At 53.3% G+C, this 15,973-nt stretch overlaps 1 protein-coding gene across 1 annotated transcript; it reads left to right on the top strand.

Annotated features, from left to right (window-relative positions):
* The first annotated feature begins 7,242 nt into the window (after positions 1 to 7,242).
* SSC4D (scavenger receptor cysteine rich family member with 4 domains) lies at positions 7,243 to 15,619 on the top strand. Its single transcript, XM_021700590.1, has 10 exons — positions 7,243 to 7,408; positions 9,014 to 9,049; positions 9,328 to 9,633; positions 10,337 to 10,414; positions 11,071 to 11,385; positions 12,444 to 12,521; positions 13,090 to 13,164; positions 13,276 to 13,587; positions 14,613 to 14,690; positions 15,303 to 15,619. The coding sequence occupies exons 1-10, from the start codon at positions 7,243 to 7,245 to the stop codon at positions 15,617 to 15,619; spliced, it is 1,761 nt and encodes a 586-aa protein (XP_021556265.1).
* The last annotated feature ends 354 nt before the right edge of the window (positions 15,620 to 15,973 follow it).

Here is a 15,973-nt window from a genome sequence, read left to right as displayed (position 1 = left end):
CAGCAGGGGGAGCAGCAGAGGGAGAGGGAGAAGCAGACTCCCCGCTGAGCAGGGAGCCTGATGTGGGGCTCGATCCCAGGACCCCGGGATCATGACCTGAACTGAAGGCGATGCCCAACTGACTGAGCCACCCAGGCGCCTTATTTATCTATTTTAAAGTTAATTCTAGGACGCCTGGGTGGCTCAGTTGGTTAAGCGGCTGCCCTCGGCTCAGGTCATGATCCTGGAGTCCCGGGATCGAGTCCCGCATCGGGCTCCCTGCTCGGCAGGGAGTCTGCTTCTCCCTCTGACCCTCCTCCCTCTCATGCTCTCTGTCTCTCATTCTCTCTCTCTCAAATAAATAAATAAAATCTTAAAAAAAATAAAGTTAATTCTAATTTTTTTTTTTTAAGTAATCTCTACACCCAACATGGGGCTCAAACTCATGATCCTGCAATCAAGAGTCACATGCTCTTCTGACTGAGCCAGCCAGGCACCCTGTACCACTTTTATTTTTATTTTTTAATTTAATTTAATTTTTTTAAAAGATTTTATTTATTTGACAGAGAGAGACACAGCGAGAGAGGGAACACAAGCAAGGGGAGTGGGAGAGGGAGAAGCAGGCTTCCCACTGAGCAGGGAGCCCGATGCGGGGCTCGATCCCAGGACCCTGAGATCATGACCTGAGCCGAAGGCAGTCACTTAACTGATTGAGCCACCCAGCCCCCCCACTTTTATTCTTAAGTATTAGTCTGTTTTGCTCTTGTAAATCAGCTAAGACTTAAAAAAAAATGTTTCATTTGGAAATAGAGATTCACTGGAAATTGCAAAGAAATATGTAAGGGGGTCCCGTGTACCCTTCACCTGGCTTCCCTATGGTTACATCTTACATAATTATGGTACAATATCAAAACCAGGAATGTGACATTAATACAATGTGTGTGTATAGTTCTGCCATGTTATCATACGTGTAAATTCCCGTAACCATCATGGCAATCAAGATACAGAACTATTATTTTAAGATTTATTTATTTATTTTAGAGAGATAGAGAGCGTGCACGGGGGTGGAGCAGAGGGAGAAGGAGAGAGAGAATCTCGAGCACACTCTGCACTGAGCACGGAGCCTGACACAAGGCTTCATCCCAGGACCATGAGATCATGACCTGAGCCGAAACCAAGGGTCAGATGCTCAACTGACTGAGCCACCCAAGTGCCCCAGAACTATTTTATCGTCACAAAGATCTTTCTCGTGCTACCCTTTTACCCACACCCACCCCCGCCCCCTCCGCTATCCCCAAACCCTGGACATCACTAATCTGTTTTCCATCTCCGTAATTTTGTCATTTCGAGGATGTCATATAAATGGAATCATATAGTGTGTGGCATTTTGAGATTAGCCTTTTCACTCAGCATAACGCCCTTGAGATCCACCCAGATTATTGCCTTTATCAATAGTCTGTTCCTTTTTGTTGCTAAGAAGTGTTCCGTAGAATACCTGTGCCATGCACGGCTTGTTTAAACATTTACCTATTGTAACACATTTTGATTGTGTCCAGCTTTGGGTTATTACAAATAAAGTTGCGGGCGCCTGGGTGGCTCAGTTGGTTAAGCGACTGCCTTCGGCTCAGGTCATGATCCTGGAGTCCCGGGATCGAGTCCCGCATCGGGCTCCCTGCTCAGCAGGGGGTCTGCTTCCCCCCTCTGCCCTCTTCCCTCTCGTGCTCTCTGTCTCTCATTCTCTCTCTCAAATAAATAAATAAAATCTTTAAAAAAAATAAAGTTGCTATGAAAGTTCATGTATAGGTTTTTGTACGGACATAAATTCTCATTTCTCTGAGATAAATGCCTGGGAGTACAATTGCTGGGTTATATGTTAGGTGTATGCTTCATTTTTTAAGAAACTGCCAAACTATTTTCCAGAGTGTCTGGACCCCTTTACATTCTGCCAGCAATGAATGAGGGATCCAGTTTCTCCACATCCTTGTTAGCATTTGGTATTGTCACTATTTTTACTTTAGCCCTTCTGATAGGTGTGTGATGACATCTCATACTGATCTTTTTTTTTTTTTTTAAGTAGGTTCCACACCTAGCATGGAGCCCAATGCGGGGCCTGAACTCACAACCATGAGACCACGACCAGAGATGAGATTAAGAGTCGGACACTTGGGGTGCCTGGGTGGCTCAGTCGTTAAGCGTCTGCCTTCGGCTCAGGTCATGCTCCCAGGGTCCTGGAATCGAGCCCCGCATTGGGCTCCCTGCTTGGCGGAGAGTCTGCTTATCCCTCTCCCACTCCCTCTGCTTGTGTTCCCTCTTTCACTGTCTCTCTCTCTGTCAAATAAATAAAATCTTAAAAAAAAAAAAAAGAGTCTGACACTTAACCGACTGAGCTACCCAGGCGCCCCCTCTACTCTCCCTTTTTATAGCTGGGCTATGGCCAGCTAAGAGAAGTTCCAGCCATGATATAGGAGAAGGCTTGTGGTCATATCCTTTAAGGAAGGAGCTTGAAAAATCCCTCCATTTCTCCTTTCTTCCCCTTTTCGTTGTCTCTTATGGATTGAATGTATCCCTCCAAAATTCATGCTGAATCCCCGACCCCAAAGGTGATTATTTACAGAAATAGGGCCTTTAGGAGGTAATTGAAATTGAATAAGTTCATAAGGGTAGGGTCCTCATCCCATAGGATTAGTGTCCTTATAAGAAGAGACGCCAGAGAGTGCTCCCCAATCCCCATGTGAGAACACGGAGAGAAAGCGGCCATCTGCAAGCCAGGAAGAGGGTCCTCACCAGGGACCAAACCCTGCCAGAACCTTGATCTTGGACTTCCAGCCTCCAGAACTGTGAGAAAATAAATTAAAAAATAAAAGCAGATGGCAGGAGCCGCAGTAGCCCTCATGGGCCGTGAGAAGGAAGCCCTGTGTTTTTGTTTTGTTGTTGTTGTTGTTGTTTTAGTAGGCTTCACACCCAGTGTGGAGCCCATTGCGGGGCTTGAACAAATGATCCTGAGATCAAGACCTGAGCTGAGATATAGAACAAGACGCTTAACCAACTGAGCCACCCAGGCGCTCCCAGAGCTGCTATTCTAACTAAAACAAGGAATGAAAATCCTCCCTGGGATCTCATGACACAGAGGTCCCTGGTGACCTTAGGAAGAGTTGCCTCAGCAGAGTGGTAAGGACCAAAGGCACTGAGAGAGGTAAGGAGGTGGACATGCGTGTGCGGGCAGCACTTTCGTGAAGTCTGGCTGTGATGGGGAGGAGAGGGATGGGGTACCGGCTGGAAGAGGGGCCTGTGGAGTCCAGTGGCAGCATGCAAGCCAAAGCTCGCTTGCTCAGATCTCCCTGGTAGAAAGAACTTGCTGATGAGCTGTGAGGAACGCAGGCAGCTGACAGACTCCAGTTCCAGCACCTTCCAAGGCCTGAGCATCTGAGCCAAGGCGTCACTTCCCAGACATTCTCCAGCCAGTGACAGATAGGGAAACCAGGGCCTGACCATTTCTACCCTGAGGACCCACTAGCCACAGGTTGAAAGGGTTTTCTGTCATTTGCTTGTCATGACAGAGACCCAAGGATGCTCCGAAGCCCCGTGTGAAGAATCCAGTTGGGAAAGAGCAGCTGACTATGGGGGAGAGAAGATGCACAGATGGAGAGAGGGAGGTCTTTGACAAGGCAGAAGGACATGGGGTCTGGACTGTGGGGGAGCAGTTCGGTCAGGCCAGGGGAGGAAGAAAGAGGCAGGAGGGAAGGAGGGATGGGTGCAGACACACGAGGGTGTATAGCTTTGGGAGCGAGGTGATGGCAGACCTCCCTGCAGAGAGTTTTCTCTTTCTCCAAGAAATAGGAAGCAAGATCAGGCCCAAGAGCTAGGAAACAGTCCTTCGAGACACTGTGTCTCCCTTTGTCTGTTTTAGCCTTGTCTTCCCACCTGCAGGATAAACGATTTGGACTACACCCCTGGTTCCCAACCATGTTTGGTCCTCAGGAGCTTTTCAAAAATACACTTTTGGGGGACCCTATCCGTGAATCTCCATAGCAGAAATGGTGGGGGCAGGAATCTGTATATATTTTTAAAGTATATATAAAGGGGGGCTAATGTGGATACACAGCCAGGTTGGGGAAGTGCCCTGCGGGGGTGCTCCGGCTTTGAGAGTTTGTGGTTCAGGCAGCGGGAAGGAGCACAATTCCAGCACAGCATTTTATGGAAGCCGCAAGCTATAGAAGAAGCCACATGCCACTTTCTGTTGCCCACAACTACAAAAGCCCCAAAGCTCAAAAGGCACCAGAACTCAAGAGGAATAATAGTAAGGCAAAATGAGCAGCAAGATCAGAGGCCCTACCTGCATGGGAAGCCCAGCACACACACTCTGGCTCCTGTGAAACAGAACAAGGAAGAGCCTGCAAGGAACAAGGAAGAACCCCCACCCCCCTCGTGGGACGTGGGTCAGGGCTTGATCGAGGGGATTCCCCAGGGCAACAGGATTAAGGGTTGGATAAGGCTATTGCAGGAGCTCAGGGATGCTTGGCCAAGCTGCCTTTCTGAAACCCGAGCCCTGGGCTAGGAGGAAGGGGAGGGAGGGGCTGCCTGGCCCTGAGAGTCCACGCCTGTCCCCCCACCCCTGAGCTCCTCCTCTGCCTGGGTGCCCCTTCTCTGGGGCTGCTTCAGACTGTGCAGGTCACCTCCACTCTCCCTTTGCCTCCCTCTGCCCCTGAGGTCGGGTGGGGACAGGCTGGGGCCACCAGCCAGCTCCATGGACGGGGACTTTGCCTCTGCTCATCTTCCAGCTCTGGAAAGAAAAGAAGAAGAAAGGTCTGTGTCCATTCGCGCTTGGGGACTCCTTCCCCCTCCTAAACTCCTGGGGGCAGAAAAGGTGATTTGAGATTTGATCTTGGATTGACTGTGGAAGAGGGGACAGAAAGAGCCCAGAACATTCCCCCAGGTATGAATACTTCATTTTTGCTGGTGTGTGTGTGTGTGTGTGTGTGTGTGTGTGAGAGAGAGAGAGAGAGAGAAAGAATGACAAGTTTTCTACTGGTCAGATGTGGAATTACCTTTGATGGTCTCCTGGGCCTCTTCTGACTGCTTCATTCTATGATTCCGCAGCTCTAAACTTCATTCAGTCATTCAACAAACATTTCCTGAGTACCCACCCTGTGCCAGATGCTGCCATTGAACAAGATCTGGCCCCTGCCCTTAAAGGTCCACAGAGAGTAGTAACAATAAAATAGCTACCACATTTATGGTGGGCCAGGCACTGGGCTAAACCTTTTATAAACTTTAGCTCCTTTAACACAGCAACAATTGTTAGAGTGAAGTGTATTACTAGCCCCATTTTACAGATGAGGATAGTGAGGCTTATTGAGGTGAGGTCACACAGCTAGTAGGTGGTGGAGCTGATGCTTCTAAGCACTGTGTTATGCTGCCCTCTCCCCTCCCCCCCCCCAGCTGTAAAGGCAAAACGTGCACTAATAAAGGGTGGGGAGGGAGTGTGAGCGCTTCAGAGAGTCACAGTTCATGGAGGGCAGGGAACAGTTAAGCCTCATTTCCACCTGGGGTCCCCAGGGGTGAGGCAGGGGCAGGCCCAGATCACTATGGAGCCCCTCAGCAAAGATTGGCCCATGGCTGCCCCCCTCCTCATAGTCCTCAACTCCCCATCTCCCAGCTGTCCCCAGGTCAGGCAGAGAGAAGACAAAAGCTGATTATTCCACTGGGGGCTGTACTGGGCCCCATGAATGGAGTATTGAAAACCCCGTGTCCACATCCAGATAGGTTTTCAATCCTTCCCCAACCAGACTGTTTGTATGCCAGGAGAGAGGCCAAGCCTGGGGTGGGTGGGGCAGATGGGGGCTGTCTCCTGTTGGGAGGTATCTCCCTCTCAATATATCCCAAACAGGGCCGCCTGGGTGGCTCAGTCGTTAAGTGTCTGCCTTCGGCTCAGGTCATGATCCCAGGGTCCTGGGATCAAGCCCCGCATCGGGCTCCCTGCTTAGTGGGGAGCCTGCTTCTCCCTCTCCCACTGCCCCCTGCTTGTGTTCCCTCTCTCACTGTGTCTCTCTCTGTCAAATAAATAAATAAAATTAAAAAAATATATATATATCCCAAACAGACCCATCCACTAAACCAGACCCCCATCTCCTCCCAACCATCCCACTACTATCCACACACTGTGTCAGACTCCTGCTGAAGGTCTGCCAGGAAAGGGAACGTGGGGTCTTACCGGGATGCTGCTTACATGGTGTGAATGTTCACTGAGCTCTACACTTCCAATTTATGCACTTTGGGGCTTGTATACCTCGATCCAAAATTAATTAATTAATTAATTAAAGATTTTATCCATTCATCTATTTGAGAGGGGATGGGGAGAGGGACAAGGAGACTCTGCGCTGAGTACAAAGCCTGACTCGGGGCTCGATCCCACAACCCTGAGACCATGACCTGAGCTGAAATCAAGAGTCGGAGGCTTAACTGACTACGCTACCCAGGCACTCCCCAAATTTATTTATTTATTTTTACGTCATCTCTACACCCAACGTGGGGCTCAAACTCATGACCCCAAGATCAAGAGTCACATGCTCTTCCAACTGAGCCAGCCAGACGCCCCTACTCAATCCAAATCTTAAAAAAGCATCTTCCAGGGCTTCCTACCCCGAAAGGGCAGAGCATCCCAAATGACATCTACTCTCCCACCCCTTCACCATTTTGGCATATTTGAGAGTCGCGGGAACCATATTTCCTTGATTTTTTTTCCCCTTAAATTGACTCATTTCTTCTGATTTAAATTAACTTTAAAGAGAAACTTTATATTGCTCCCAAGTAAATGGAAAACAGAAGCCTTTTCAAAAAGAGAAAGCACTCTAAAAAAAAGAAAAGAAGAAAAGGAAAAGAGTAAACATTCTTTTATCGCCCACTAAAATTACGTGGATTACCATCAGTGGAACCAACACCGGGCTTTGGGATGCGCTGGGCCCTCAGCACAACCTTCGAGCCTGTCTTGGTCTGGGACCAGGCAACCCTCCAGCTTTGTCTCCTGCCACTTGCTCTCACACACCCTCGGCTCCAGCCAGACCTAGCTCCTCATTAGGGTCCTGTGCCCCATCCTTCTCAGAGGTCCCAGCTGTTGCCCCTGCTGCTGCCTCTTCTGGAATGCCAGATCCGAGCGGAAATGTCACACAACCCCTGAAGCTCTCGCTGGGCCCCTTCCACCTGGAAGAAGTGACTGGGGATCTTTAATTCCAGATGTTCCATCTGTGATTCCTCCACTGCCCCTTGATGGGACCCTCTGAAAGGCCATCCCCCGGCTGGATGCACAAGGACGCAGAGATGCGAATTGGTCCCCAGACGGCAGAGAAGAGCAGGGGGTGGAGGCCCGGAGACAGGAGCAAGGCCCCTTCATCCCTCCCCCCAGCCCTGTCCTTCCTCCTCTTCTTGCCGCTGGGTGAGTGCCCTCCCCGAACCCCTGACCCTTCCCCTTTCTGGCTCTCAGTTTTCCCAGCTGTAAAATTATGGTGGGACGTGGTTTGTTAATGAGGTGGTTTCCATAGTTCTTTCCAGATGCAAGCTAAGGGTCTTCGTTGGGGAAGTGGAGGGCTGAGTGCTGGAAGTGAGGGCTCAATGTATGCAGAGTCTGGGCAGTTAGGGGACATTGGAAATAGGGAAGGAGGGAAAGGAGTGGGCTCAGCAATGGCTGTTCAAAAGGCAGCTGGTGGGATACATAGAACCAAACGACCTAGGGACAATCCTAACTTGAGAAAGAAGAAACTGAGTCTCAGTTTCTTCATCTGTAAAATGGATACACTAGTACACACCTCGGAGGACTGTTGTAAGGATCCTATGAGGTGTCACGAATGTGTCTGAGAACTGTAATACCCTGCATATAAGCGAGGCGTTGTTATGGGGTTTTCCATTTCCCACACTAGGCCAGTTTCCCTGTTTACCTCCCCGCCTCTCAGGCCATGTGCCCAGAATTGTGTGGTGAAGAAGAGTGTGGCTGTCTAGGTTGGAATCCCGGCTCTACTCCCTGTTCGCTGTGTGGCCTTGAGCGAGTTGCCTAAACTCGCTGAACCTGACGTTCCCCTTGTGCGCAATCCTACCCACCTCCTATGTCGTCCTAATGGTTAAGTGAGCCAGGCCACGTAAAGCGATGAGCACAGTGCCTGGCATATACATACATGAGGGCTGAAGCAGAAGGTCTTGTATAGGTATAGGTAAATCTTTTGGGGGATATCCTAATGAATCCCAAAGCCAATTGACACACTTAAGGCAGAGCTACTGACCATCTGCCCAGTCATAAGGCTTGGGGTGGGGGACGGGAAACACCGAAATGAGACAGGCATGGTCACCTCACCAGGCAGAAGGCCCAGAAAGGGCCATGAAGATGGTGCCCAGGGATCCGGAGGAAACAGAGAGCACTTCTAGCTGAGGGTTCCAGGAAGGCTTCCCAGGGGAGGGGGCTCCGAGCTGTATCTGGAAGGAGCTGCAGGGCCATAATGAGCAAAACTGTTCAAGCAGAGGAGACTGCAGGGCTAAAGACCCAGAGACAAGACTGGTGGGATATAAAGAAGTCCAGGGGGGAGGCGGGCGCCTGGCTGGCTTAATAGGTAGAGTGTGTGACTCTTGATCTCAGGGGTTGTGAGTTTCAGCCCCACTTTGGGTGTAAAGATTACTTAAAAAAAAAAAAAGTTTCAAAAAAAAAAAAAAGTTAGGGGAAGCTTGGTCAGAAGGTACTAGAAGGCTTTGTAGAGAAAGCTCAGGGTCTGGGACTCCTGCGGGAAATGGAGAGTCTTTGAGGAACCTCAAAGTGGAGGGCGATAATCAGACCCCTGTTTCAGGCGGATCTCTCTAGGGTGATGGGAGAGGGGTGAAGCAAGGAGGCCCACTGGGACAGTCTGGGGGAGAGAGCAGAAGCTTGGAGCAGGCAGGGGAAGTGAAGAGGTGGGGGATGATGGTAAGGACCATGTGGGGAGGGGAGGCAATGTTCCCAGGGCCAGGCCACCCGGGGAACAGGGTAGAGGGGCCAATGCTCTTCTTTGTTCTGTTTCAGCCAGTGCCCTACAGCCCACGCCACTGCCCTTTCCAGGTAGGTGCCTCTGCCCCTCCAGCCCGCACCCTGCCCTGCCCCCCATGTACTCAGATGCTCAGACAGATCCTCAGGGAGTGATGGCTAACAGGCCCTCCATAACTCTAGATGCCCCCACACGGATTGTGCTAGTCTCCCCATTTGATAGAGAGGGAGAAATAAAGTCCTGAAGGGACTGATCCTAAGGCTCCCCTGCTTCCATGACTTCACAGCAAGGTGGGCGTCCTGCAGGTCAGGCCCAAGCGATCCCTCTGGTGCCAGCTCAACCCTCTCCACAGAGCTGAGGCTGGTGGGGGGCCCGAGCCGCTGCCGGGGGCGCCTGGAGGTCTTGCACGGTGGCTCCTGGGGCAGCGTCTGCGACGATGACTGGGATGTGGTGGATGCCAACGTGGTGTGTCGACAGCTGGGCTGCGGCCTGGCGCTGCCTGTGCCGCGGCCCCTTGCCTTCGGCCAAGGCCGAGGCCCCATCCTGCTGGACAACGTGGAGTGCGGCGGGCAGGAAGCCGCCCTGAGCCAGTGCAGCAGCCGAGGCTGGGGCGTTCACAATTGCTTCCACTACGAAGACGTGGCTGTCCTGTGCGATGGTAAGCCGAGACCCCTGACCGGGGAGGGCAGGCAGCAGGGCTGCAGGCTGGATGAATGAAGGGACTTCCACGCGGAAGACCAAGCCGGGGGTGGCGCTGCTTAGTGCTGGCGAAGAGCCCCAGCCTAGCTGTCAGGGTCCCAGTGGTCCTTCTGCTTCATTGTGTGATCTTGGCTGAAAGGAAAACCAGCACTATTGTTTCTATGTAGGGCCTTGATTGTTCCAGCAGAGGCCTCTCCCCATTTTTAAAATCAAACAAGCGGGGTCAACACTGGCAGCAAGGTCCATTTGGTGTGGGGCTGCCGCAGAAATCGCTGAGAGGCATTGACCTTGAGAGTAATGGTTTTAGTTTTCCAGGAAAACCCCCTGGTGGTCTCATTAAAACACAGACTGTGGCTCCAACCCAGAGTTTCTGATGCTGCAGGTCTGGGGTGGGGCCTGGGAATTTGCATTTCTAATACGTTCTCAAGTTATGGGATGCTGCTCTAAGAACTAAAAGAACTCGTCTGAAGCTACTGCTTTCTGGACTCAGGGGCCCCCTTCTCCTCTCACACCCCAGGGTTCCTGGCTTTGACCCTTTGTGTGGCCAGAGGCCCTATGGCAGGTACCAGCAGCAGCCCTGCTGCTAACACACCCGTGGGTGTGAGGATGAAGAACAGAAAGATCCATGTATCCTCCTCCCTTCCACCCTGCTTCCTTCCCAGAATTCTTGCCCACGCAGCCCCCAACAAGGAAAGTGTTCACCAGTAGGGTGCCCCCTACAACTCCCCAGAATGGGAAAGGTAAGTAAGGGCAACATGGGGGACCACCTGGGTCTTAAGAGAAGGACCCCAAGGGGAGTCTCCCATATCTACCCTTGACGGTGGGAAGAGAGGGATAACCAATGGGTGAGCTGGGTCATTCCCTCCCCATCCTGCCCCTCACAGCCCCCCAGGCTGCTCACAGTCTGGATGGGGAAAGAGGAGTCCCTTCCCGTGGGATGATTAAAAATAGTCAGCACAAGTTTAGTGAGAGAGGTGAGGACCTGAGCTTAATCCAATGGGAAAGTCAGATATGACAGAAATGTGGATAATGATGTAGAACAAGAAAATGGAAAGTGCCCTAAAGGATGGACAGATAAATAGGCAAGGAAGTCCTCTGCGGTTAGGATTGCTTAGGAGAGCAGGGACCAGTGCCAGGAAGGTTGGTTTCAGGCAGGAAATGACACAAAGCCAGTCTGTCCTGATCCCACAAACCTCCCCCTATCTGGGACTGTGAGGCCGCAGTGCCCTGGGGTAACTGGGTGAACCGCTCCTCCTGGGTTTTAGGTCCTGGGGCACCACCACGCACTGTGGGCACGTGCGGGGCCTGAGGCACTGTGGGTGCGCTGGGTCAAGTGCAATGTTGGACGGGGAGGCCGAGCCCTGTGGGAGATGCTCCCTGTCCCCACCCCCACCAGGTGAGGGCAGCGTGCGCCTGGTGGGGGGCACGGGCCCGTGTCAGGGCAGAGTGGAGATCCTGCACGGCGGCCTGTGGGGCACCGTGTGTGACGACGACTGGGGGCTGCCGGATGCTGCCGTGGTCTGCCGCCAGCTGGGCTGTGGGGCCGCCCTGGCCGCCACCACCAACGCCTTCTTTGGCTATGGCACGGGGCACATCCTGCTGGACAACGTGCACTGCGAAGGCGGCGAACCCCGCCTGGCAGCCTGCCTAAGCCTGGGCTGGGGTGTGCATAACTGCGGCCACCACGAGGACGCTGGCGCGCTCTGCGCAGGTGCGGGCTGGGGGCGGGCTGGGGGCGGGGCGGGGCGCGGGGGCGGGGCCGTATTCTGAGGCACGCGGGCGGGCGTGGCTTGATGGCTGACCCTATGCTCCCCAGTGCTTTCCAGGAAGACCCCGAAATTACTTCTAACGTCTCAATACTGCTCTAGAAGTGCCTCTGAAAGTCCCAGTAGTCTTTGTGGTAGGTTTCACAGTATTGTGCCAGCAATACTCCAGAATTATCTAACAGTACCCCAAGAACGCCCCCGGAATTTTCTAGCAATTTCTAGGTACTCTTCATGGAATACTAAAAAGTAAAGTAATATTACTCTAGAATTGCAGCAGAGATACCCCAGAATTCTCTCACTGTAGTCCAGGGATGGCCCCAGATTTACATAGCGTACACAGCTCTCTCTAATTCTGGATGCTCTTATAATAGTATTTTCACCCACCTGGTCCTCCCATTTTGAGAGTTTTTCTGAGCAAATAGGAATAATAGGACCAGTAATGGCACTTCACAGATGGACTCCACTCTACAAGATAAAAGTGTTTGCCCATGCCTCACCGCAAACCAGGGGCTGCCATTCCCAGTTTACAGATGGGAAAGGCTAGGCCCCGTGAGGCAGAGCCTGACCCATGCTCACACACTGAGCCCTGGCAAAGCCACAGCTAACCTTGCTGCACAGTCTCCAGCATGACCCTTGCCCTTTCTCGTCCTATTTTATCTGTAAGATGGGAATGAACTTTGTTTTGTAAGCCCCTTAGGACTATGCATGGCCCTCCCTGGTGGGCTCACATTGGGCTTCTGGAAAACATTGGAGAGAAATGAAAGTACATCTGCCAAAGCCCTTTATAAACTGTGGAGTGTACACTTGTGCACCACAAGTAAATTACAAACACTGTCAAGTAGGGCAGACCTCCTTGGACCACAGCCGGGGTTGAGCCCCTGACTCTGGAAGTAAGATCTGCTCTCTTCTCCAGGGAGACCCTCCCATCCTCCCCTGACAGCCCAAGGCTGACCAGGAACCAGAACCTTGGCCTCTGACCCTGCTCCTTTCTCTCCTGCTCCAGTGCTGGGCCCCCCGACTCTCACAGCACTACCACCCTTGGCCACAAGAGAGGACTGGGCCTGGCACACGGAGCCAGGGGGTAAGAAGCCCAGCCTTCCAGGCTGGAATGGTAGGGGCAAGGTAGGCAGGGCTGGGAATTAGAAAGGCTGTCCTGGATCTACTGGAGGGGGACCCTGGCTAGCCGACCAGGTCTTTTGGCCAGATGGTAAAAAGGTGGTGAGAGAGCGATGAGCGGATGGAGCAAGGATGAAATCCAGGGCTCTGGAAAGTTCAGCAAGGTGGGAGGAGATAGTAAGGGATTTCTTCAAAGCTCTGAGGTAAAATTTGGGTGGGTGCTGAGGTTGGAAATTGAGAGACCTTGAGAGGGTTGAGCTAGAGGTTGAATGAAGGCTACAAGCACATTTGGAGTTTGGTCTGGAACGATCATTGGAATTGAAATTAGGAAAATGCCTGGAAATAGGACTCGGTTCATTCCAACCAAGTTTCCTGAGGACTACACGTGACAACACGGCGACACTAGGATTGAGGCTGAGTGTGGGGTGCAGGTGTGGTACAGCTGGGGGATCTCATAGGCATCCCTGTGCCCTGCTGCGGGCCAGAAGGCCTCTTTGTCCCCTTCAGATGCTCTAGATGCCCTGTCTCTGCAGCTACAGGAGTTGGTGCCCTGCCTTCCAGGGAGACGGCACTGTTCACCACAGCTACCTGGGCCGCGGGGAAGAAAAGTAAGTGGCAGAGCCAGGGTTCTGTTGCGGGTGGGAGAGGGTGCGGCTGGGGCTCTGGGAGCCAGCGGCCGCAGCCCAGCCCCTATGGCCGCGGGCCTGTGCGCCCCGCAGGCGGGCGGCTGCGGCTGGTGGGCGGCCCGGGCCCATGCCGCGGCCGCGTGGAGGTGATGTACGCCGGGGGCTGGGGCACCGTGTGCGACGATGACTGGGACTTCGCGGATGCGCGCGTGGCCTGCCGCGAGGCGGGATGCGGTCCTGCGTTGGGCGCCACCGGCCTTGGCCACTTCGGCTACGGGCGCGGCCCCGTGCTGCTAGACAACGTGGGCTGCGCCGGAACGGAGGCCCGCCTGAGCGACTGCTTCCACTTGGGCTGGGGTCAGCACAACTGCGGACACCATGAAGATGCCGGCGCGCTCTGCTCAGGTGAGGCCGCTGCGAGATCCAGCAGAGACACGTACTGCAGCGCGGGCGGGGCAGCGCAGCACGGCTTCCCAGGAATGGGCGGGGCCGCGCGCCGGCGCGTACTGCAGCGAGGGCGGGACAAGGCGGGCTCTGAGAAATGGGCGGGGTCATGCGTGAGGGCTCTCTGCGGCACGGCACCGTGTGCGGGGCTGGAGAGGACGCGCACTCCGCAGAGGGAGGCGGAGCCCGCCCATCGACTCGCTCTGCGGCTGCGCGGCGCGGGCGGAGCCGGGAAGGGAGCGCCCTCTGCAGTGAGAGTGGGGTGGGGCTTGGGGAGGGCGCGCACTCTGCGGCAGTGAGGGGCGGGCTGGAGGGGAGAGACGGAAAGCCGAGGACAAAGTCTGGAAATCTGTGTGAAGGGAGGGGCTGGGGAGCTTTCGCTCTGCTGAGTCAAGGACCCACAAAGCTCTAGTAAGCAGAGAGAGTTAGTTTATCGCTTTCGGGGAGCAAGCATCTGACCTTTGGGAGGAATCAATGGAAAGGGGTGTTTGTAGAGTCTGACCGATTTTAAAATGCTGTTCATTGATTGGTGTGGGCATTGATAGCTTCATCCTCCTTTGGTGCCCTGGGCCTAATAACTTTGGGGTAGCTACAAAGGGTTCCGCTTTGGGTCCCAAGGTGAAAGAAACACAACCCTTATTTATTTATTTTTAGATCTATTTATTAGAGAGAGAGAGAGAGAGAGAGAGCATGAGTGGGGGGGAGGGGCAGAGGGAGAGAGAAAGAGGGGAGCCCGACCACGACCCTGAGACCATGACCCCAGTGGAAACCAAGAGTCGGACACTTAACTGACTGAGCCACCCAGGTGCTCCATCAACCCCCATTTCTGATCCAACTGGCAGAGAGCAGTTGTCTTTCAGGGTCCTGTAAGGTCCTCTCTGCCCCTAAATCAGGCTTCCCTTGGGAGGCCAGGAGGTAACCTGGCCTCAAGGAACATGTTCCCTAATGTTACAGCCACCTCTTTTTCTTTGTCCTTGCTGAGCCAGGCCCAGAGGAGCTAGGACTGCAAGTCCAGCAGGATAGTTCTGAGACCACCCGGGTGCCCACTCCTCGGCCAAGGGACGGTAGGTGCTTACAGCCCCCAAAGATGGAGGTAGAGGCATCAGGATAGGAAGGACCAGAATTGAGAGAGATCATAGCCTGAGGTTATCCAGCTCAACAGATTTGCACCAGGTTTGAGAATCTTTGTTCTGTGCTAGTCTGGGATATGGTGTCCAGAAAGAGGTAAAGGGGGGGTTTTAAGGGAGCAATCTTAGAGATTTCTAGGGATAGGACCAAAATAAGGGAATGTGGCTCCTTCCTGAAGAGAGAAATGAAAGAATTCACTTTTACACCTGTGGATGAGAGGAGACGATGAACTTCAGGGGACACAATCACAGTCTCTAGAGAGCAGCGCTGGGGCTGAGAGTCTGGGATTATGAACAGAGGACTAAGAACAGACATGAAGCACTCGGGATGTGCACAGCACCCCCACAAAGCCTGGTACACATTCTTCCAGTCCAGAGACTGAGTCTGGACTGCTGCGCATCCTATTTTAATCTGATTTGTCTGCCCTTATCCATCGGCCCCTAGGGCAATGCTGTGTCTCAAACCACCACCCTTTGCCTCTTCTGTCCACCCCTTCATGGCCTGGCATGGGCCAGCCCCTGCAAGCCCTGATCCTTGTCTCTCCCCAGGGCACCTGCGTCTGGCCAACGGAGCTCACCAGTGTGAGGGGCGTGTAGAACTCTTCCTAGGGCAAAGGTGGGGCACCGTGTGCGATGATGCCTGGGACCTGCGAGCAGCCACTGTCCTGTGCCACCAGCTGGGCTGTGGCCAGGCCCTGGCAGCCCCCGGCGAGGCCCACTTTGGCCCAGGCCGAGGCCCTATCCTCCTGGACAATGTCAAGTGCCGTGGGGATGAGAGTGCTCTTCTGCTCTGTTCTCACATACGCTGGGATGCCCACAACTGTGACCACAGCGAGGATGCTAGTGTCCTGTGCCGGCCATTGTGACCCAGCCTGTTCTGCAGACCATCTCTTCTGGGAGCCTGCTGTGGCTTGTCCCTCTTCCTCCAGGAAGCCCTCCTCCTATGACAACTTCAGTTCACCCTACCCTTCCTTCTTCTTGCCTGGGAGAGAACCCACTCTGACAATGTGGTCCTGCCTTGGGAGCCTAGAGCCTGACTCTACCCATCAACCTCAACTGTTGTCAACTACCATGGGCCCAGTTCAATGAGAGCTCCCACTTTCTCCTCAGCCAAAACATAAAATGGAGGGAAGGGAATGACTTAACTGTCTTCTTTGGTGGGGCTCCTCTTATAGCAATTTGACCCTGCCTTCCTGGACCCTGGTCCAGGAGGCTCAGGG

This window comes from Neomonachus schauinslandi, chromosome 5, assembly GCF_002201575.2.
Source record: "Neomonachus schauinslandi chromosome 5, ASM220157v2, whole genome shotgun sequence".
NCBI classification, from domain to species: domain Eukaryota; kingdom Metazoa; phylum Chordata; class Mammalia; order Carnivora; family Phocidae; genus Neomonachus; species Neomonachus schauinslandi.
Note: the sequence above shows the minus strand (reverse complement) of the source record. Positions and strands in the feature narration are given on the sequence as shown.